The 23,123-nt window shown below is 36.9% G+C and overlaps 1 protein-coding gene across 2 annotated transcripts in view; it reads left to right on the forward strand.

The window, feature by feature from the left end:
- LOC133516571 (facilitated trehalose transporter Tret1-like) overlaps positions 1-8,554 on the forward strand; it is a 138,674-nt gene extending 130,120 nt beyond the window's left edge. For both annotated transcript variants that reach the window (XM_061849568.1, XM_061849569.1), the window contains exons 4-5: positions 3,509-3,696; positions 6,818-8,554. In XM_061849568.1, the coding sequence (XP_061705552.1) occupies positions 3,509-3,696; positions 6,818-7,834 (1,205 nt within the window). In that variant the 3' untranslated portion in view covers positions 7,835-8,554. The remainder of the gene's footprint in view (positions 1-3,508; positions 3,697-6,817) is intronic.
- Positions 8,555-23,123: the final 14,569 nt, after the last annotated feature.

A 23,123-nucleotide genomic window follows, 5' to 3' on the forward strand; every position in this document is an offset into this window, starting at 1 on the left:
CATCTTGGCTAGGCTCCAGTACCCCTAGTGTAAATATTTTCGACAGCGAAACGTGACGTACGCGTTTGCGTTAAGTGTCATTTTGTATGAGATTTTTGACTTTCCAAAACGTCCCGCTTGGCGCGCTGTTCAAAAACCCATACAAAATGAGACTTAACGCAAACGCGTACGTCACGTTTCGCTATCGACTAAAATTACACTAGGGGTACAGGTCACAAGTGCATAGTTAGACCCGGTAGTAGTTTCCCTTTTCGAAATACATAAGCCTATAAAATGCCTAAATGAAGAATAAATCTGTATTGTACCTCGTAAGACGTAGAATAAGCTCGTATTAGCGCGAGTTGCGAATGACGGCTGTCACCAGACGGAGCGAAACCCGGAATTGAATGTGGCGCTTGACTGACGGTAAGAACACGATAGTTATTTGACAGTTGACAGATTTCAAATAACATGAACGTGTCAGTCAAATAAAGTTCAAATGTTAGTCAGTTCACTACGCACTTCGTGCATGGCTGATAGGCGACGCGCGAGGAGAAGTGCCGTCTGTAGTACTTGACTGTCCAACCAATGACAGGAGATAAAATGTAAGAAATATTGCAACGTGTAATTAATGCCTTCTATGATATATATCTGAAAATAGAACATATTTTTAATAAAGATATTGAAGCCAGAAAACAATCCGAATCCGTTCAAACACGAGCACCGAAATCAAACAAAACACAAAAAGCACAGTTATAGGTAGCAACCTAAATAATTAACTGTCTAACAAAAGACAGGCGAGTATAAAAACAATTTAGACGTGTATTGAATTCCTAACATGAGAAATATCTGAAAATAGAAGACCGAAACGCAACCAAGAAATTCAAGTCAGAATACATCCCGAATCTGTTAGTACACTGTCACCAAAACCAGACGACAACTTGAAAACAAAACTGCAGTGTTTATCCGTGGCAATCTAAATTTAACATTTGAGTGCCCTAGAATGTGACAGTAGAATGTAAGAACAATTCATATGTGTAATTGATTCCTAACCTGATAAATCTCTGAAAATAGAAGAAAACACAGTTTTAAACAAATAAATTAAAGTCAGAAAACAATTCAATCCAGTTAAACCATTACCACCGAAATCAGACAAAACGCACAGTTTATTTCGGTGGCAACCTAAATACTTGGTGTCCAACAAAAGACAGTAGAATGTAAAAACAATTGCGACGTGTAATTGATGCCTGACGTGATATATTGCCGAAGGGTTGCATTACCGTTGATTTCAATTTGGGAGATTGCTTTAGGTATCGTCGTTAATTTGACATTTAGAGACAGTATACATCTCTAATAAAGTATTTATTATTTCATCGATTCCATATCTGTAATTGTTTTCTTTGTAATTTTTATTGTTTGTAAAAATGGACATGTAAAAGTGCCCCTGTGGCCTATTTGCTGATATTTGATATTTGATATTTGTCGCGGCGAGACATGAGGACGTATAAGTTGCAGTTAATTCGTGTGTATCTAGGTGAAACTTTAGGTAGAATCTCAAGTATACACGACATCGCTAAAACGTTCACCACTTCAAAACGATCAATAACATACGCTTTAAGCAGTTTTTAATACACCAATTACTCTCCACACTACCAAAAACACTGCAATTCCACTAATAACTATTTATTTTAAAGATTAAAAGAAGTTTATGTCAGTTGATCACCAATCAGTTGAACCACCGTCATAACCTGACCCGTTGTTTGGACGGAACTTAAATTGAAAATGTAGTTAGCAATGCATTTATTGGTTTAGGTTAGTGATACCTACTGAATTGTAGATAATTGCTAACTGTCATTAACTTATCTTGTACAGTTTATCTCCCCGGAGACTTCCCGTCATCTATCACTACTTTCTCGAAGTTATCTACACATCTCGCAATGTAGTTTAACTATGTCTGAATGCCTAGACCAGATACCATACAAGTGGGTGGCATTCAGCTCCTCAACTATACCAATTATTCAATCCGGAACGCCACAAATCAATCGACTAACCGATGAGGCGAAACGGCCGAAAAATGCGCTCAGTGTATATTTAGAGCGGCGGCGACGGCGTTTATTTGTGTCTGCGATGTTCCGATTATCGCGAATAGACTGCAAATGTCTAAGATAATAAAGATACAGTACTACATATAATATAATTCTCAATGTCTAACAAAATGATTGACAGCAACTGGTCACGAATAAAGTTGTTCCTCCCATGGTGTCGATACTCGAAGGGATTTTCTCGAAGGACTATAGAATGGCGTTCTTCAAAAAACCGGCCAAGTGCGAGTCGGACTCGCGCACGAAGGGTTCCGTACCATTATCTATAAAAACAGCAAAAAATCATGTGTGTTGTATGGGAGCCACTTCCTCCATCCTTAAATATTTATATTATTCTGTTTTTCAGTATTTGTTGTTATACCGGCAACAGAAATACACTATCTGTAAAAATTTCAACTGTACCGTCATAACTAGGTCGGTTCATAACATAAAGCCTGGTGACAGACGGACAAACAGACAGACAAACGGACGGACATCGGAGTCTTAGTAATAGGGTCCCGTTTTACACTCCTGGAGTTGCAGGCGTCTAAAGGCTATTCCGACCGCTTATCATCAAGCGAGCCGTATGCCTATTTGCCACCTATGTGGTACAAAAATTCTTGAGCAGAACGCGCCCGACCATTGATAGGCTTATTTGCCAACCACGGGCATACGGTTTACGGATGCAGATCGCCGAGATTGCCACGTGATGCGATGAAAGTTGTCTTTATTAGGGTATCAATCTGATGGCAGTTAGTCGTATGTTAAGATTCAGAGTTACAGAAATAAATGCTTTTAAGGGGAATGAAGCTTGGACATAACTAAGGTATGTAAATAAATTCTCAAAAAGCTTTTAGCGCTTGGTTAAATTATTTGGACTTATCCTGCTTCCTAGCCTCTTTAATAATGTAGAGGTTAGGTGCTTTGCGGTAACTTTAAAAATCACCAATACTATTGCAACAGCAAGCAAAAAGTCTTGATAAGCGTTGCAGTGGCATGAGTTTTGCCAAAGTATGAAGTGCTTCTAATTTAGTAGATATTTGCGATTTTCAAAATTACCCCGTTGACGAAGTTATCCCAATGCACCTTAAGTTTAGTGCAAGTCTGCTACATAAATTGTCTTCGAAAGTTGAAATAGAATGTTTGCGAACCAGGTACCAAAATTTGGTACATATATACATATGCGTTAACCGATAACCTGAAACCAATGCGTAGATGCCAATGCTACGTAAAATTTCGTGACGAGCATCAAAACAAAAAATACAATGCTGACCCTTAGCTACTAATAATATTTTCCAGTTAAATATTTATACCAGTTCCGCTATCCACCGAAATCAAAACAAAACTGGGAAAGACATTGAACAACATTTATTCCAATTAAGTTTTTCTCTTTCTATATAAAATCCAAAGCTTATTCATCTATCTAATAAGTTCTTCTTTGTCCTCAGGTGCACTTTTCGGTGGAGTGATCGGCGGTCTGGCCATGCGGTTGGGTCGACGATCTGTGCTGTTAGCTGCCGCCCTCCCCTATACGTTGACTTGGCTGGCCACTGCGCTGTCTACTGGGGTCGACATGATCTCCATAACATCATTCTGTGGAGGGATGTTGGTGTCCTGTATATCTATGATTACACAGGTATGTTGTATGTTTACCTCTTACACTAAACTTTTTTTTAAATAAAGGGGTTGTTCGCGATGCAAATACTATCTTCTTAACATCGTCAGTGAATGTGTAGGAGCTGAGAGAGGTGCGGAGAACCGGGGTGCATATATGCATTTCCGAAAAAACTCGATATGGTTCCGAATTATAAGTAGATTCCGCGCCAGCTGCTCGTCTCTTGCGCTCGTTTTTTTATCGATGTATCTATTCCGTTTTTTTAATTCGAATAAGATACTTTTGTGTATTTTTCTGTCTTTCACTGGTGTGAAAAGATAATGCAAACGCAGACGGACCGGTGGTGGTGGTGGTGGTAATACGCAACGGAGTGGCTGACTCCCTTATCCATAAGACGTTTTACAAACCTTTGTTAAGAATAAATTATAAGTGGAAAAATTACTGCCCTCATGAGACTTGAACTCACGGCCTCTCTGGATCGATACTCCAGCGCTCTGCCAACTGAGCCAACAAGACCTCTTCCATAGCCAGCAAATTTTCTACCATATGGGTCTAGGGGACCTTAGCGACATCTACCGTAAGAACGTTACACTTCTTAAGCAGCTACCGGAGTTCCAAGTCATATTGGAAATTCACCAGTTACGATACGTTAACGTCTGCGAACGATGCTATTAAGTTTAGAAATTTTAAATTGGAAAAATTACTGCCTCTGGTCTTGAACATAGCACGTGTACCCAACCCACTTTCAGCGGCTGGTGTAACACGTTGTATAATATATATGTCTGGCACTAGTTTCCTTTGGTAATCAGTAACAAACAGAGTAAAGAGAGTGAGTAGAAGCAAAGAGAATTCATTGCAATAGAGAAACTAGACTTTACTAAGAAAAAAACGTACCCCTTATTTAGACATCCAAAACAGATGGCGCGGTACTGCGCCATATGTTTTGCTGTCACTGAATGGTCAAACGTCAACTTCTGACAATCAGAGTTAACGCAAAATGCATGGAGCCGTACAGCGCCATCTCGTTTACGTGTCAAATACGAAGCACGAAATTGTCTTCGATTTTGTCGCATCGGGCCGTTTGTTTAATTTTGTCTTATTTTAACGAACGAACGAATCAGGAAGACAAACGATTATCAACGGTTAAGTTTGACACTCGATTGATTTATCACACGTTCCGAATACAATTTTCATTATATTACCGATGTCGTCGGTTGCAAGTTCCCGCCATTGTCTTAAATAATCGCAATTAGAATCAGTTAGGGTTAAAAACGTTAACGCTCGCATACGGCTGTGAAACTCAGCGGTTTCCGGAGCAACGAGTAAAAAGTTCGATCACAAATGAATGACAAATACGCATAATAGCGTTAATGGCACGTTTTCCACGATCTGTACTTGATACGGTACTTAGAAAATACTGTTGTTTTATCAGTTCTTTCCTTATTTATCACTACATTCATTACCTATATCTCCATTGAATTATTTACTTGACAATTACTATTAAATTAATATTAGAAAGTATGTGATAAGGTCATTAAGATTAAGAAGCATTTTTTCCGATTAACAGGACAGCCATTCTGATACCATTCTCTTTATATTTTCCTACTAGACTATTATAATATGTATTATCATATATCATATATGAAATTCATATATTGAGTCTAACTTAACTAACACCTAAATTTAAGTTAGCTGGATGTGACTTATTGCCTGTATGTAAAAGTTAGGAGTAGTAGTAGTAAACACTTATTGCACAAAACAAGTACATAACACAGGAAGAATACAGTAAATGTTTACAAAGGCGAACTTATCCCTTTTAGGGATCTCTTCTAGCTAACCTTTAAGCAACTGAGAGAGATACATACGAAATGGTAGTCAAGTTAAGAAAGTTAATAGCATAAGGAGGATTCAAGAACGCCCTAGAGCATAAATGGGAGAATCAACTTTTTAGCGTCACTCGTTGCCATGGTTACGATTAGTTGTCCAGGGGACAAAAGTTCATTGAAATACTGATTTTATGGTACTTAAATGTATCAAACTTGCGTTTTTGTGCTCGTTATAACCAATGTCCATAATGGGCCCCCTACTAAGCATGTTAATAGAACGACATACAACGTCTCTTCAAACAAACTGTGCCTCTGTTGTCCCTTGGACAACGGGACAGGATAACAAAACAAAAAAAGTTGATCCACCCAATTATACTATTCTAGTTTTTTTAGTATTAAACGTCAGACTTAATTCGGTGTAGATACATAGTTTTTTATTACGAGCTTGTAAATCTTTCTGTCAAAATTTGTCACATTTAATGCGAAATTTTATTTTGTCGCTAATAGGTATTGTTTCGACAAGTTATTTTTATGTAAAACGTTTTTGTGAAGCGCCCGCTTTGGCTCACCTGGGTTTTGTTCATGAGCTGAACGAATTTTAGCATTGAATATTTAAATGTTTCTTTTATTTTTCCGTTTTGGGCAATATATATTTTGTCAGTTTTAATCCTAAAACAATTTATTTTGATAAAATATATTTTACAGTTCAAATTAAAATTAAAATACATGTCCACATCTTAAAATTAAAAAGAAAATTAAATTACAATAAAATTAAACAACATGTCAAAACCAGAAAAAATATAAAGAACACATCGGAATCAATACCTAAACATAAAATTAATTAATTAATAATATCGCATTTCAATATCTTCAAATTACAACAAAACAATCTCAGTATTCTTAATTACACAAAACTTATTAACGAAATTCGCCCCGAGTCCCTCCAGATGCAAAGGAGCCCAACACGCTCGCCGCGTTGCCACGAAGATGCAGCAGCGATGCAGTTTTAATAGAATATTATAGTAAATTACAAATAAATAGTTTCACGCGGTAGTCAAAAAAAACCTAACGAAAAAAACTTCGAAGTTCGAACATTCTGCAAAGTATCTCTGCAGAGAAGCTGATGCTAAATGTTAATTAAATAATCGCTATCAAAATATATACCTCTAATAAAAAAGTGACCAAAATAAGCCCATGAAAGTGTCGAATTCAGATACCTAAATTAATTAGAATATCTTATTTACTCCAATATTTATGGCTATTTTATCAAAAGTAAATATGAATAAATCACTAAATATAACTTTCTTTGTTCACAGGTATACGTCACTGAAATCGCCGTCCCAGACATCAGAGGCTGCCTGAGCTCCGTGCTCAAGATCCTCAGTCAAATAGGCATCCTCATCTCCTACTCTTTAGGGGCCTATTTGGAATGGCATCAGCTCGCTTTAGTCGTCGCCTCAGCACCAGTGCTACTCTTCTTTGCTTTACTCTTCATACCAGAGACTCCATCCTCTTTACTCTTAAGAGGAAAGGAGGAAGAAGCTTCAAGTGCCTTACAATGGTTAAGAGGACCGGACGCAGATGTCAGGCAGGAGTTAGTCACTATTAGAACAAACATACTCGCCAGTAAGCGATGCCATGATGGTGGGAAGCTGAAGGCTCTTCTATCAAAGAGATTAACCAGACCAGTCTTAATAACCTGTGGTCTTATGTTCTTCCAAAGATTCACGGCCGCTCACGCTTTTAACTTCTACGCTGTTAATTGGTTCAGGAAGACTTTGAGAGTCCTAAGTCCTCACGGAGGTGCTATAGCTACTAGCGTAGTCCAGCTTCTAGCATCGTGCCTATCAGGGATGCTGATAGACCATGTAGGAAGACTACCACTTTTACTTATAAGCGGGGCAATGATGTCGCTAGCGTTAGCTGGATTTGGATCGTACGCTTACTACCAAGATGTAATCTTGACGAGTAGTAATGTTGACTCCGGATCATATGACTGGATTCCTTTACTCTGCGTTCTGACGCTTACCATTGCTTTTTCTCTCGGCATCAGCCCCATATCTTCACTATTAGTAGGAGAACTATTTCCTCTGGAGTATAGGAGTACGGGGAGCGCTTTAGCTACCAGCTTCAGTCATTTTTGTGGCTTCATGAACGTGAAGACGGCAGCAGATTTCCAGGAACATATAGGCTTGTATGGCTTGTTCTGGTTGTATGCTGGTCTTTCTGTCTTGTGTCTCCTATTTGTTATTCTTTTCGTGCCGGAAACGAAGGGGCGTGAAATTGATGAAATGGACCCGAAATATGTCGAATCGCTTTGTATAAATCGATAGTACGAATGACGTAGGCTTTAGATGTTTGTTGCGCAGAATATGCTCTGAACGTCACAAAGTTTAAAATTCAGCCGTATTTACATTGGTATACGATTGAATATAGAAAAGAACCTTGTGATAATACTTAACGATGTAATCATATTGATGATGTCAATTTTCATATTTAGACCGTATTCTGCTCGACAAACGTAGTTTTTAAGCTTAATTAAATAATTAGGTAGAATTGTTAATAAATTTGGGCTACTATAGAGTAAGCTATCTGTCAGATAGTGTATATTAAATGAGATTATCTTTAAGATAGCCCCAGTCTTCCAAGCTCATACAGACAGATCATACACACGTAATGGCATTATTTATAGATAGGTAGTACTTTATTATATTGTACATATCTGTCATTGTCACGTCAATATGAACTTTTTAATGTAATCTATTCAAATGATGCATCTTTCGCTCACATAATTTGAAGTTACTTGTCTTTAAAATACATCACGTATAGCTACTCCATACACGATCATAAAATGTGATGGTATTGTTTAAATATACAATCATCAGCAAACACATCTTGCACAGCGAAGCAAGCAAATAATAACTCATTAAAGCAAAAAATATTACTTTGCTAATCCGCGAGAAAATGACGTCTTAGTCAATCAGTGCTAACCCGTTATACTTACTTGCGTATTTTTACATGCAATTAATGTTCCCACCCTCCCACCGCAAAAATAGATACGCAAATAAATATAACCACCCACCACCAAAAGTATAAGTGTTTCGCCTCTCTTCTACTAAAGTACTACTGCTGAAGTCAACTGAAGTGAAGTCAGTTATCGGGTGTCAGACCGTCAACATCTCCAGCATCTCCTGAGGATGCCTCGTAGAGAGGCGAAACACGTGCCGAGTTTTGTACTTTTGGTGGTGGGTTGTTATATTTATTTGCGTATAAATTTTTACGGTGGGAGGGTGGCAACATTAATTGCATGTAAAAATACGCAAGTAAGTATAACGGGTTAGCACTGATTGACTAACACGTTATTTTCTCGCGGATTAGCAAAGTAATGTTTATAGCTTTAATTAGCATGGATTTCCGCAAAGTAACGCCTGATTCTATTAATTAAATAATAACTCGTTAGAAATATGTGCCTTTCATCCGTTGGTTAATAATCTACTATTGCCCGCTCCATTGTGCACTTCATTTTTACGAGTGCCTGTACTGGCCTATAATAATGATATAATTATATTATAACTTGCCAGTAGTCCTGTCTGTATAGCTAATAGTGCAGTATTATTCTTACGAAAGTATTTGTCGAGTTGTGCCTTCAGTTCCTCATCACAAGACTTGAGTGGATATCTAGTTTGAATGTGTGGTTATGTGTTATGGTTATAGCAACTAGTATAATGACATTTACAGTGATGGTTATGACATCCTTGCTATATAATTACAAAAGTAAAATATATTCATAAACAATAAGAAACGTGCGTCACAGACAATATTTCTGTTATTATATATTTGAAAGATACAGAAAACATACTGCAGATACCAATTATGTATTTATGAAAACTTTTTATGAAACTCGCTTTCAGCTCGTTTCATAAACATTTCATTATGTAGCTGTCACATAAATTACTAATAAAATAACGTGTTATTATACGTACGATTTGAGAACCATTCGGGTAGGTCTTTAAATAACTATACTAGTTGCTATTACCCTGGTTTTTCAGATCTGTTGATTTCTTTTCACAACTGTTAATATAGTTTAATGTACATATAGTTTAATTTTAGTTGTTTGAAGAGCTTTTTGGTATAACGGGTAACATGTTGTATAATACAGAATCGAGGTCAATAAGTAGGTAAATTGAATTACACACACAACCCACAGAAATTGTTGTTGAAATATAAGTGACATAAATAAGGCATATAAATTGTATAAAATGCGTTTAAAGTATTTCAGTACAAAAATAGTTGTTATGGTTCCCTAAATATTTGCGACACACTTATAAAATAATATATTTTACAAAGAAAATGTGATGTCAAGTTTCGAGCACTTTGTAATTTAATTGGTAGGTAAATAAAGTATATTTTAAGGCAAATATATTAATCATTGATGATATAATTATCAATGATAGCTTCCAATTAAAAAGGTGCTAAGTAAAGAAACATTTTTAATGTACAGCATTTATACGTAAATATGTTAGGTAACAAATTTTATTAGATGCATTTATATTGATCATTTTGTTTCGATTGATAATCTCAAATAAACTCAAATGTGGAGATTATATACGTCCGAACAATACTGAAATGATTCATTTATAATTATAAAGTATAGTCAAACCAAGATAACTCTGCAGCGATATTTATAGCACGTGCAAGTGTTATTTAAACGTTATAATTTCATAGATGTTTGACGTTTAAAATAACACTTGCACGTCTGTGCCATGAAAATGGCTGCAGAGTTATCTTGGTCTCTATTACATAAACGATTTTCAGTTCAGTGCCTGTATTTAATAATTATGATATTTATGATACACTTAAATTCTCTAGTTTTTTTTTTTTTGATTTTTTAAAAATATTATTTAACATCATATCAAGACAAAGATAAGATCCAAGACGCAGGCTTCGTCAATATATATACGTAAATCAACAAAAAAACATCCACAACACGCTTTGTCATCATATTATGCACCTATCCTACAAAATATATATATTCTCTATCATTTTGAATAGACAACATTACATACGGCAGCTAACATTGTTTTAAAAAGCGAAATTATGTCAAAATACTTTTCAAAATTTACGAGCAATTCCTAGCTGAGCAACTTTTCAAATCTCGAATTTTTGAAGCTATGTTTCTGTCGCGCTGCGGTGGGCGAGAGCGCGTGCCTGCGATAAGGACAACTGCAGCTCGGACTAAAATTCCCACGCAAAAAAACTCAAAAATCGAGGTTTCGCTCTCGACTGTTTCCTCCTCCAAAACGCAATCATTATGAAATTTTGGAAACTGTAACATATTTGTATACTGCACCTTTATTTGCAGCCAATTCAATTGAGCCGTTTTTGCGATTTTCGGGGCGCTGTATGTTTATTCAGAATACAATAATCCAAAAAAGCAAAGCATAGCGGCACAGATATTGATGATATTGATCTTATTTGAAAAAATCATTGCTCTAGGTTAAACATCCAGGAAGGAAACAGTCGAGAACATTTGTATGGAAAAATCGCAAGAATTCCTCTTAAGCACAGAAGTGCGACAATTTTAAGTGGGTAAATATATACCCAGCAATGGTAAAAATAGACTGTTATAGTACATTACGATACAAGTGCGAAAAATAGGAAATTCGAAACGAGTGGCGATAAATTAAAACACGACCGAAGGGAGTGTTTTAAATCGACACGAGTTGCGAATTACCTATTTGCACATGTATCGTACAACGTTTTACAGTACATATGGCCTTTTAAATGTTCGACACAGTAACGTAATATGCTAATTTTCGCACTAGTGCGGTAAAGTTGCACCATATGTACTGTAAATTATATAATAATTAGTTCTATGACATATAGAATTGGTGCTAAGCGGGTGCCTCGTTGTTACTATATTTAGAATGTATTATACAGGGTGATTCATGAGACGTGAGCAGGACTAAGCCTACACAATCAGTAAATGTTAATGAATCGTTCACCGTCACATTTAAGTAAAACAATCACTCTTTTTATCTGTTATTTAATTTTTTTAAGGACAAATTTGATTATCTACAATCATGGACACCCTACAACACTTAATTAACAAAGATAAAACATCTTTAACCGTTATGACAGCACTTTGATTATGAAGAAAATAAAATGTCATAGTTGAGTAAGATACGATTTTATAAAAGTAACCACACTCCGATGACATCCAATTTGTCACTTATTATGGATAAAACAAAGAGGGTGACCATAAATATCGTAAATAAAATACAACTCTTTTTTTTGAACAGTAAAAATTAAATTAACGTTAGTCTCACAAATACTGGTACGAAACAGTTGCTGATAATTTACTGAATATGCAGGCTTGATCCTGCTCACGTCTCCTGAATCATTCTGTATAAGTATTTACATATATATAGTGACTCTTGTACATAATATAATATAGGAGTGTAAATACAATATTTATGATATGTTTAAAATCGTGTTGCCATGCCATACGTTATGTTAAAGTTTATTTTATAAGTATTTGTACTTAAAAGTTTTCGAATTTAGTATTGTGCTACAAAGTTAATAAATTTTGTGAACCCTTTTTCAGATTTTTTCTTACACTAATTCACTCACTGTCCAATAGGTAGGTATAGGCAACGCGCATGTGACAGCCCTGGAGGCTGTATGCTTGTTTGGCACCGACGTTGTATTAAATAAATATTATAGGGACATTCTTACACAAATCGACTAAGTCCCACGGTAGGCAAGAAGGCTTGTGTTGTGGGTACTCAGACAACGAAACTCTGTTCATCACACAAATAAATGTGCTTACCGGGATTAGAACCCAGGACCATCGGCTTCATAGGCATGGTCACTACCCACTAGGTCAGACCGGTCGTCAAAACATTTATTTATTTTTATTTATTTATTTATACAAGGGATTCCAACAGCTATAAAAAATACATTGAACTTTTTAGATAGTAGTACAGAGCCTATTACAGGAACTCGCAAATAGAAACTGTATATATAATTACATAGTACACACTAGTGGAGTGGCGACCATGGGGGGAGGAACGTCCTCAAAGTAGACCCCAGATGCGTTGGGACGACGACATCAAAAGGACTGCGGGGAAGAAGTGGCTCCAGGTCGCACAGAACCGTGACGAGTGGCATAAAATGAAGGAGGCCTACACCCGAAGGGTAGAGAAGGGCTAAAGAAGAAGAAGTACACACTAGATACAAAAGCAAAAACACATAAAAAAACATTTGCTATATTTACTCGTATTGTACTTACACAACACAGATCCGCATAAAATTTACAGAAATTGACGTACAAAGACAAACTTATCCCTATTAGGGATCTCTTCTAGTTCTAGCTAACCTATAAATAGACATTGCATTTTCAAAGAATTTATAGATCGTGTCATTCACGATGACTCGTATAGTCATATTATTAATTTATTTATTTTTATTTATTTATTAAAAGTTAGATTTGACAAATGTGCGCGTCATCGTGGACGACACGAACAAAATTTCAGTTCTTGAGATATGTAGCTTTGCAAGTTTTGAACAACTTAAAAATATTCTAAGGGTTCGGTTAATTGGGAGAGCGCTGGTGGCCTAGCGGTAAGAGCGTGCGACTTTCAATCCGAAGGTCGCGGGTTCAAACCCCGGCTCGTACCAATGAGTTTTTCGGAACTTATGTACGAAATATCATTTGATATTTACCAGTCGCTTTTCGGTGAAGGAAAACATCGTGAGGAAACCGGACTAATCCCAACAAGGCCTAGTTTTACCCTCTGGGTTGGAAGGTCAGATGGCAGTCGCTTTCGTAAAAATTAGTGCCTACGCCAAATCTTGGGATTAGTTGTCAAGCGGACCCCAGGCTCCCATGAGCCGTGGCAATGTGCCGGGACAACGCTAGGAAGAAGAGAGAGGTTCGGTTACTTGACTTGTTTCTGAATTCTTTGCAATCACATTGCATGCAATTAGTCACGACCCATGCAATCAGTACCCCTAGTGTAAATTTGATCGACATCATAACGTGACGAACGCGTTTGCGTTAAGTCTCATTTTGTATAGGATTTTGAGTTTCCAAAACGTCCCGCTTGGCGCGCTCTTTCTAAATCCAATACAAAATGAGACTAAACGCAAACGCGTACGTCACGTTTCAAAATCGAATTTATTTACACTAGGGGTAGAACAAGTTATTTCCCAAAACAAACCATGCGCCGTACATCCGGAAAAATAAATTAGATCCTAAATAGTTCCAAATTTTCTAAAATACAAACGAAAATGACATCATTATCTCAACGACCCGGAACAGCCACGCTATTTTATAAAATATAGGACTTTGTCGTAATAACCGACATACATTTCATCATGAGGTCTCTAAATTTCAATAATGGGCGGTAATGTGACAAAGGTTCTATCGTAATGGCTTGGTGGTATACAATGATGATCAGTGTCATCAGTGTATTCTGTGGGGAGTCATGCTTGAGGTCGCAATCATAATGACATTCATAAGAAATGTGTTTTAAAAACATAAAATGCCTTTGTATTCTTTGAAAAATGCAAATGAATTAAAGTGATTATCTGATCTGTAAAGCCCTGTTTGTCCATCTAAGCTAACTTAGCACTTCTAAGTAAACAAAGTGTGGGAGTGATATTTTTTTTTACAAGCCTATTACAGTTTTCCCGAGGGGCTACAGTATGGGGTTCTTAAAAAAAGGAGTGTACAGGTTTTTAAAGGGTCGGCATCCAGTCTGACTGGATGCAGACAGGCAAAAGAAGCCATGCCTGGCATCAACGGAAAGCTCACAAGGGCGCTCCTTCAACTAGGGAAGGTCCGACTGAGTATGGTAACCAGTGTCATAACAGGTCATGGACTATTTAACAAACATCTTTTCATAACAGGTGTCACAGACAGTCCCTTATGCCGAGGATGCATGGAGACAGAAGAAACAGCCTCTCACGTGGTGCTGGAATGCAGCGGAGTGGCCCCATACAGGGCAAAACATCTCGGATCCCCGAGAGACCTCCCTGAGGTCCTACTCAACATCAAAGGTTTGATAGGATTCCTCGAGGAGTTGGGCTGGCAAGAGTAGCCAACCCTCCACCCCCCCTTGTCACGCAAAATAGGCGCCAGTCGTCGAGTTGCGGAAAATCGCCCGAACTACAATACAATACAATACAAGGGTCGGCAACGCGCATGTAATGCCTCTGGTGTTGCAGGCGTCCATAGGCTACGGTGACTGCTTACCATCAGGCGGGTCGTATGCTTGTTTGCCACCGTCGTGGTATAAAATAAAAAAAACAGTGTTCCACTGCTGGGCAAAGGCCTCTCCCCTAGTCCTCCACAACCCCCGATTTAGTGCCTCTTCCGGCCAGTCGTTGAGAAAGATGTCCATATAAGTCATCCTGCCATCTCCGTCTGGGCCTGCCGCGTCCGCGCCCTTCTTGTGGCATCCACTTGGTAGCTACACTAGCCCATCTGTCTGGATGCATGCGGCAGACGTAAATAATAAATAAATAATAAATAAATGATTTATTTACCAACTAAATTAAGTTCACATTATTTACCAGGGGCCCCCGCACTAGGTGAGACCTCGCGGGGAACCAGTTAGACTTGTACAGTATCCGAATTTAGTTACTTAAGCAAGTTACAAAAATTACTAAAAATTATACTTAAATCTTTGCGTACATTATAAAATATTACTTAGTATATCTTCTGTCTCCATGTAGTTAAGTGATTGAAGAAAGGTAAGCCTTTTAAGCTAAGCCTGACGTGACCGGCCCAGTCCCGTTTGAGCTTAGCAGTCTTCTCGCCACCATGAGCAATGCGGGTTCTTGCGCGCAGCGTGGTGTTCCTGATGCGATCAGTCCTCTTCACACCTAAAACGCTGCGCTCACTAGCCCGTTGGCAAAATTATAAATAAATAAATAAATATTATAGGGCATCTACACTGGCCCATCTGTCTGGATGCATGCGGCAGACGTGACCGGCCCAGTCCCATTTGAGCCTAGCAGTCTTCTCGCCACCATCAGCAATGCGGGTTCTTGCGCGCAGCGTGGTGTTCCAGATACGATCAGTCCTCTTCACACCTAAAACGCTGCGCTCAATAGCCCGTTAGCAAAATTATAAATACTTGAATAAATATTATAGGGCATCTACACTAGCCCATCTGTCTGGATGCATGCGGCAGACGTGACCGGCCCAGTCCCATTTGAGCCTAGCAGTCTTCTCGCCACCATCAGCAATGCGGGTTCTTGCGCGCAGCGTGGTGTTCCAGATACGATCAGTCCTCTTCACACCTAAAACGCTGCGCTCAATAGTCCGTTGGCAAAATTATAAATAAATATTATTGGGCATTATTACACAAATTGACTAAATCCCACAGTAAGCTCAATAAAGTTTGTGCTTTGGGTACTTAGATAACGATATATATACCTCATATATAAATATTTATAAATACATACAAGACACCCATGACTCAGTAAAAAAAACATTTGAGCTCATCACTCAAATAAATGGCCTTGCCAGGATTTGACCCGGGACCATTAGCTTCATAGGCAGGGTCACTACCCACTAGACCAGACAGGTCGTCAACAGGTAGTCAATAAGCGTTATATGTACATAGAAATAAATAAATTAATATTCTTTTATTGCTAATTGCGGAGTTAGCTTGAAAGATAGGAGAAAGACGAATATTATTAAGAATTCGATATTATTTGGTGGAGAGTCAACGTTATTGCAAGGCGCAAATGAATTTGGTAAGACACAAAACGCCTAATCAAAAGTAATAGCAATGTCTACGTTTCAAAACTTTTCAAAAAATCCCAGTTATCTCAGGCGTCAAATAATCCGTTAGTACTTAGTAATTTCGACATTATTACTATTTATTTATGTATTTCTTTAAACTTTATTGCACAAAAGAAAAACTTAATGTACAAAAGGCGAACTTAATGCCATGAGGCATTCTCTACCAGGCAACCTTAGGGCAAAGCAGAAAATATTGTGGGCGGTACGTTTAAAACTAAAAGAAATTGTTACTATTCTAGAACCAAAATACAGCTTACCCTATACTAAATGCCATTATAATTTATAATAAAAAGCAAGTTGATTAGATGCTTCACAGTCAAAGAAACCAACATAACCAAACCACTTGAGACTCCAGTTCAAAGAAAGCATTGCATTATATCTCCATACTCGAACTCAAGGGCCTCTTGAACGAGGGTTTACAGAAATAAGTTTATTTATAACAGACAGATTAAATATGAATTGTTTGAAATATAATGAAAAATGGTGGTGACGTCAGAAAGCTGTTAGATATTTCGTAAGGTAATATAAAATAATTGAAACTGGGGCATTGGAGTTTGCAAGTTCATATCATATGAGTTAGTGCTGGTTTTATTTGAATTGCGACATGATGATTATAAAGTTTAGTTAGACTGAAACGGCTGCATATAACTAATAGCCTTACGGGTCACACGACCGCCACTACTATCAAAGAGAATTTGAAATAGAGGTGAATTGTCAAAGAAAAGTTTGTAACCACAGTAAATTCATTATTTATTTATTACCTTTCGACACATGATTTAAACTTTTAGAACGCCATTTGACTTTGATCTTTATTCTTTCACTGATATGAGTTATATTTGGTAAATAACAAAAAGTGGCGCCATCTAATAGATCATAGGCCAAAGGTATAGCGACATCGTTTCGAGCGATGGCGCCATAACCTTTATATTTTTCCCGGTAAGATGGCGCCACCTTTTGATATTTACCAAATATAAGTGAAAGAATAAGGATTAAAGACAAATGGCGTTCAGAAAAAAAAAGTTAAAAAGTGAAAAGTTTTAATCATGTGTCCAAAGATGGCAGTAAATTTACTGTGGCTACAAAGTTTTCTTTGATAATCCATATCTATTTCAAATTCTCTTTGCTACTATACTATAATGTTTTTCACAAAGCTTGGGTTCTCTGACAGCTGTCATATCAATACAATTTCTAACCTTAAAATGCCAAATTGTATTCAGATGACAGCTCTCACAGAACCTAAGTTATGTGAAAAACATTATAGTCGAAGTATGACTCTCTCATTTTAAAACTACATTTTGAAAAAACATTAAATTTGACATGAGCATTCAAGTAGGTACATAAAACACTTCTACCAAAGAAAAATTGATTGATTGATGTGTAAAATCTAAGACAATTTCGTGCTGCGAATTTGACACGTAAACAAGATGGCGCTGTACTGCGGGGGCCTCCTGCGAACCACGTTCGACGTGTCGTGTTGCCTCCCTGTTACACTTACGTGCGAATTTATAAGTGCGACAGAGAGGCAACACGGTAGGCCCTCAGCTCCATGCATTTGGCGTTAACTCTGATTGTCAAAATTTGACGTTTGACCATTCAGTGACCGCAAAACATATAGCGCGCTACCGCGCCATCTGTTTTGGATGTCCAAATAAGGGGCATTTAGTATAACCTCTTCTTCCTCGCGTTGTCCCGGCATTTTGCCTCGGCTCATGGGAGTCTGGGGTCCGCTTGACAACTAATCCCAAGATTTGGCGTAGGCACTAGTTTTTACGAAAGCGACTGCCATCTGACCTTTCAACCCAAAGGGTAAACTAGGCCTTGTTGGGATTAGTCCGGTTTCCTCACGATATTTTCCTTCACCGAAAAGCGACTGGTAAATATCAAATGATAAGTAAGTAAGTAAGTAAATATTCTTTATTGTGCACCATACATTTAAAAATAGACAGGAAATGAAAAACGCGTAAAAGTTAGGTAACAACAGGCGGAGGCAGTATGATATTTCGTACATAAGTTCCGAAAAACTCATTGGTACGAGCCGGGGTTCGAATCTTCGAACCCGCGATCTCCGGATTGCAAGTCGCACGCTCTTACCGCTAGGCCACCCAGCGCTTCCCCTTATTTATTATAACCATTTATACCAAAAGAAACTAGTGCTAGACATTGATATACGAGTATACAACGTGTTACACCAGCCACTGAAAGTGGGATGGGTACACGTTGTATATGTCATACTAAACAACCCCGAAACGCGAAAAAAAATTAATTCTCATAGAATCAATTAAAAATCAAAATGTATAGACATTATGGCTGGCTGATGTTGACATCTTGTATTGGAGAATTTTTTTTTTCTCATAGTAAAAATTGCTCAGTATGACCTATACAACGTGAACCCACCCAATTTTCAGTGGCTGATGGTGTAACACTTTAGATATTCAGTAAATAGTTATGCCAAGTGTCATGCTATTTCAGCTTATCGTTTTACATTGACAGCTTCAATTGTATGGGAGCTGCTTTTCTGCGGCGTAAGTACCAATTACTTCCTTTAGCTACTTAGGATTACCCTTATACTAGAAAACGTGTCAACAATTAAAAACCATTACAATTTGGGGTTCCCTATTCCCTTGGCCATTAAATATGCTTTAAATATACCGTTTGAATTTAGAGGTCAATATGTTATGTTACCCATGTCACTGTCAGCTCGATACTTTCACCATCTGGACCTCCGATTAGGAACAGATGGTTATAAGGTTCAAATATTAGACTTCTTTTCAAATATTTGATATTCATTTGATGACATTTTGATATCAAACGCGGTATTCGCTCATTATTATACACCGTGTTTTTTATTTCCGTTAATTTCAAGGGTGCATTCCTGAGTTTAAATTAACTTTCTCAAAGACACCGGTATTCTAATTAACTCCATTTCGGAGATAATCATTAATTTATTTTTATCTTATAAGGCCCTAACGAGCGTATACACTTACCTTAGGGCCTGTTTGCATATTGATTAGTGTTTAGTACGAGTGTATACAATTGCTACTAAACGTAAGTACTATCTCGGACGATCGATGTTTAAAATGTCATTGATTGTCACAGTTTTCAATTGTTTGGTTGAGTTAAATGTAATGCCCGTGTTACAACAACTCTATATGCAACATTTAATTACTTTTTATAAAAAAAAAAAACAAAAATAAAAAAAAACTTTTTTTTTTTACAAAATTACCCCTGCCATTTAGTTTCCTTAAACGAACTTACTCATGCCCCGAAGTTAACGGAATTCAATAAAAACACTGTATATATATTTTTTTTTTTTGTGACTTAACTATGCCACTTAGTTTTCTAAAACGTACTTACCCATATCCCGGAGTTAATGGAATTCAATAAAAACACGGTGTATATTGACGCAAACAATAGAGCTTGACCAAGATAAGTCTGCAACGATTTTGATAGCACACACATTGCACGTGTTACATGTCATAATTTCATAGAAGTTTGACGTTTAAAATAACACTTGTACTGCGTGTGCTATTAAAATCGTTGCAGACTTGTCTTGGCCTGACTTTAACAATATTAACATACATACATACTAACAGTAAATTTAAATAAAAACTTGTAAAAAATGTATAAGTCTCTGTACCTACTTATGTAGAACAATTTTGATATATATATTTTGGAACGCAAACTGTATCTCTTCAAATCTCTGTAGATTAATTATCTCTAATTGGAACAGAATTTCCGGATCGCAGATACTTTTGGAGAAGTGTTTCATCCGCTACCATTGGGACTGACTGTAGGTAAGGTCAGGTCAAAAGTTCTGTCACAAAGATTTTTACTAATAAAAAAACTATAGGTAGAGATCCTTTATTATTCACATATATGGGTTGAAAGTTTATTTAATGCTGAATTACTTACAACATAGTTGAAACGTAATTTCCTGTCTCAGTTTTGCACAATTCTATGTAATAATCGGAAAAATATTTAAAAAAACATGCAAAAAATACGCGACCTGTTTAAGGCGAATTTGATCGCTATTTATTTATTTTTATTTTTTACATGGTTGATTCTTATATAAAACAAAAGATGGATCTTTTATCTTTCTTAAAATATATAATTCATGTGTATTGGACTGCCAAAATTGCAACTGCACGTAAACTGTAAAACTACCAAACCTACTCGTTGGATGGCAGTCAAAAATATGCGTGTGAAAAGTACTTACCCTAAGTTTGAAGGGTATTAGTTGAAGTACAGACTTGTCGGAAAACTAAAAGCTGATAAAATAAAGTTCTCATAAAGTAGGTTCATACACTTACATCATGTTACCTATTTTATTAATGTGACACTGATTTTTACTCCCTTTTGTAAAGTATAATTTTCCACAATCCATCTTTCAAATTATGGCTAACTTTTTTTATTAAAATTGTATAACATTTTTTCAGTCAAAACCTTCGTGTCAGAACTTATGACCTGACGAAGTATAATATTATAAGTATGTTTTACTTACTAGCAGAATTTGTACCTGAACCATAGAGAAGTATTCTCTATGCCTGAACCCAATGTAGAGAATCAGTAACAAGCGAGCATCGGTACCTATGCACTATTAGCCAGCCCGCAGCCGTGAGGATGCATCCAAAGATTATTCTTGAGATATTTAGGTGTTAATCTCTGAGATTAATAGCAATAGATTTGGATAAATTTAAGATTCGTCATTAATGCGATGGGTTGGTAGATGATCCGAGTTCGATTCTCGTGTTATTTTCTAACGTTCCTATAGACCTTTGACACGTGTAGATGCACTTATTTTCGAATATTCATTTTGATTATCTAATTAACTAGTGATTTTGATGAGAGATTACATTATGTCTCAGTAGAATCTAGACAGTTTTATTACCTCGAGGGACCCTAGGACTAATAATCCATTAAGAATTTCCTCCTGCAGAACAAGTAGATCCTTTAATAACCGAGTTACGTCTACATGGTCAAACGTTATTGGCGGCAAATTATTTAAATTACGTGCTACGAATATAAGAGTTAACTCTGGATCTGTATGTTTAAAAACATTTATGTTCTTCAAAAACCCGTTTAATGATGCCTACAAATAGACAATAATCTGATGATCCAAGCCTTTCTGCGACATCAAAATAAATATACTTATCACATAGAAAAATCAAAATTGAAAAATCCAAAAATTACAATTGGCTACTTGACAGTTATTTGTAAATAATGTCAATCGATCTTCATTTTCCTGAGGATCAAATGTCTATATAGGACTCATGGCATTTAAGCAACACAAAGATCAGAAATAAGAATTAAAGTCTGACGCTCGCACTCGAAGATTGAAACGCCTCTAACAAAATGATAACATGATGTGACGTCACATTATATAAGTCTGTCCTAAACGTATGGAAGATCAAGGAAATTGCCATTTTAACCCTGAAATATTGCGTTTATGTGTATAGTTGTTGTACAATTTTTTTCTCAATAAAATATATGGAATCGAATGGTACCATCTTTTTTTTCTATTTTTGAAGGACAGAAAAAAAAATTTTGAGACTAGAGCCTTGTATTTTTTTATAATCTCAGTATAATTTTTTTAAATTCCTTTTTTATAATGGATGGCTCATTTTCTATCCATTTAACTAAATTTTGTTACAATATTCAACATGTGTCACGTACCCACTTACAGAATTGAAGTGTAGTGTTTAGACTAATCTACATGTAACATCTAGAGGCTTGAATCGGTCCCATTACAATGAAAAGGTTTGTTGATTTTCTCTGCTATAAAAATGAACCAATCGTGAACGCCAACTACAAAAGTCGATGCCATGAATAACCAGTTCACTAAACAATATTTTCATGACTTTTGTAATTGCTGAGATAATAAATAAATATTATAGGGACATTCTTACACAAATTGACTAAGTCCCACGGTAAGCCAAGAAAACTTGTGTTGTGGGTACTCAGACAACGATATATATAATATACAGACACTTAAATACATAGAAAACATCCATGACTCAGGAACAAATATCTGTGCTCATAACACAAATTAATGCCCTTGCCGGGATTCGAACCCAGGACCATCGGCTTAATAGGCAGGGTCACTACCTACTAGGCCAGAACGGTTGTCAAATTAAGATACCTGACGCCAATATTTACAATCAGATACTGCATAACCTAAATAGTAGACGAATAAATGTATTTCGGTACCGAAAAATAACGGTACCGTTATTTTTTCGGGTACCTTAACCGCTTTCATGAAGGTACCATATCAGCTTAGGCGTCGTTGCCAAGTCGCCCGCGCCTTGCGCCAACTTGGTACCTATTGGATGAAGCCAGTAAGCCCGCTATAATAACGGTTGAGGTATATACCGGAAAAAATACCGTTATTTTAAAACGGTTATGATACCTTTATATCGGAGCCACGCGACCTAACCGGTATAATGTATCGGTATCGTAATTTTATACCGCTACCATACCGTTATACCGTAACCGAAATTAGTCCCTGTTTACAATGCGTCTTGAGATAAATCCTCCGCCACATCTCTCGCGTACCACCAGCGTCCAATCGATACATTACAGCACTGCGACTGAAGTGCATGAGAAGGCACTATACGGAGCCCGCACGAGAGAGTGAGACGCAAGAAACTGCTACAGTTTTGAGTGACGTTACGTTAGTTTTGTTAATTAATAAGTTCGTTACGTATTACGTAACTTTTGTAACTTCAGATAGTTTTCAATGCGTTCAACTGTACCCAACTGTAAGTACTATAACCTAGATCTTTAGACTTTCGTATACACTA

This window comes from Cydia pomonella, chromosome 3 (genome assembly GCF_033807575.1).
Source record: "Cydia pomonella isolate Wapato2018A chromosome 3, ilCydPomo1, whole genome shotgun sequence".
Lineage (NCBI taxonomy): Eukaryota > Metazoa > Arthropoda > Insecta > Lepidoptera > Tortricidae > Cydia > Cydia pomonella.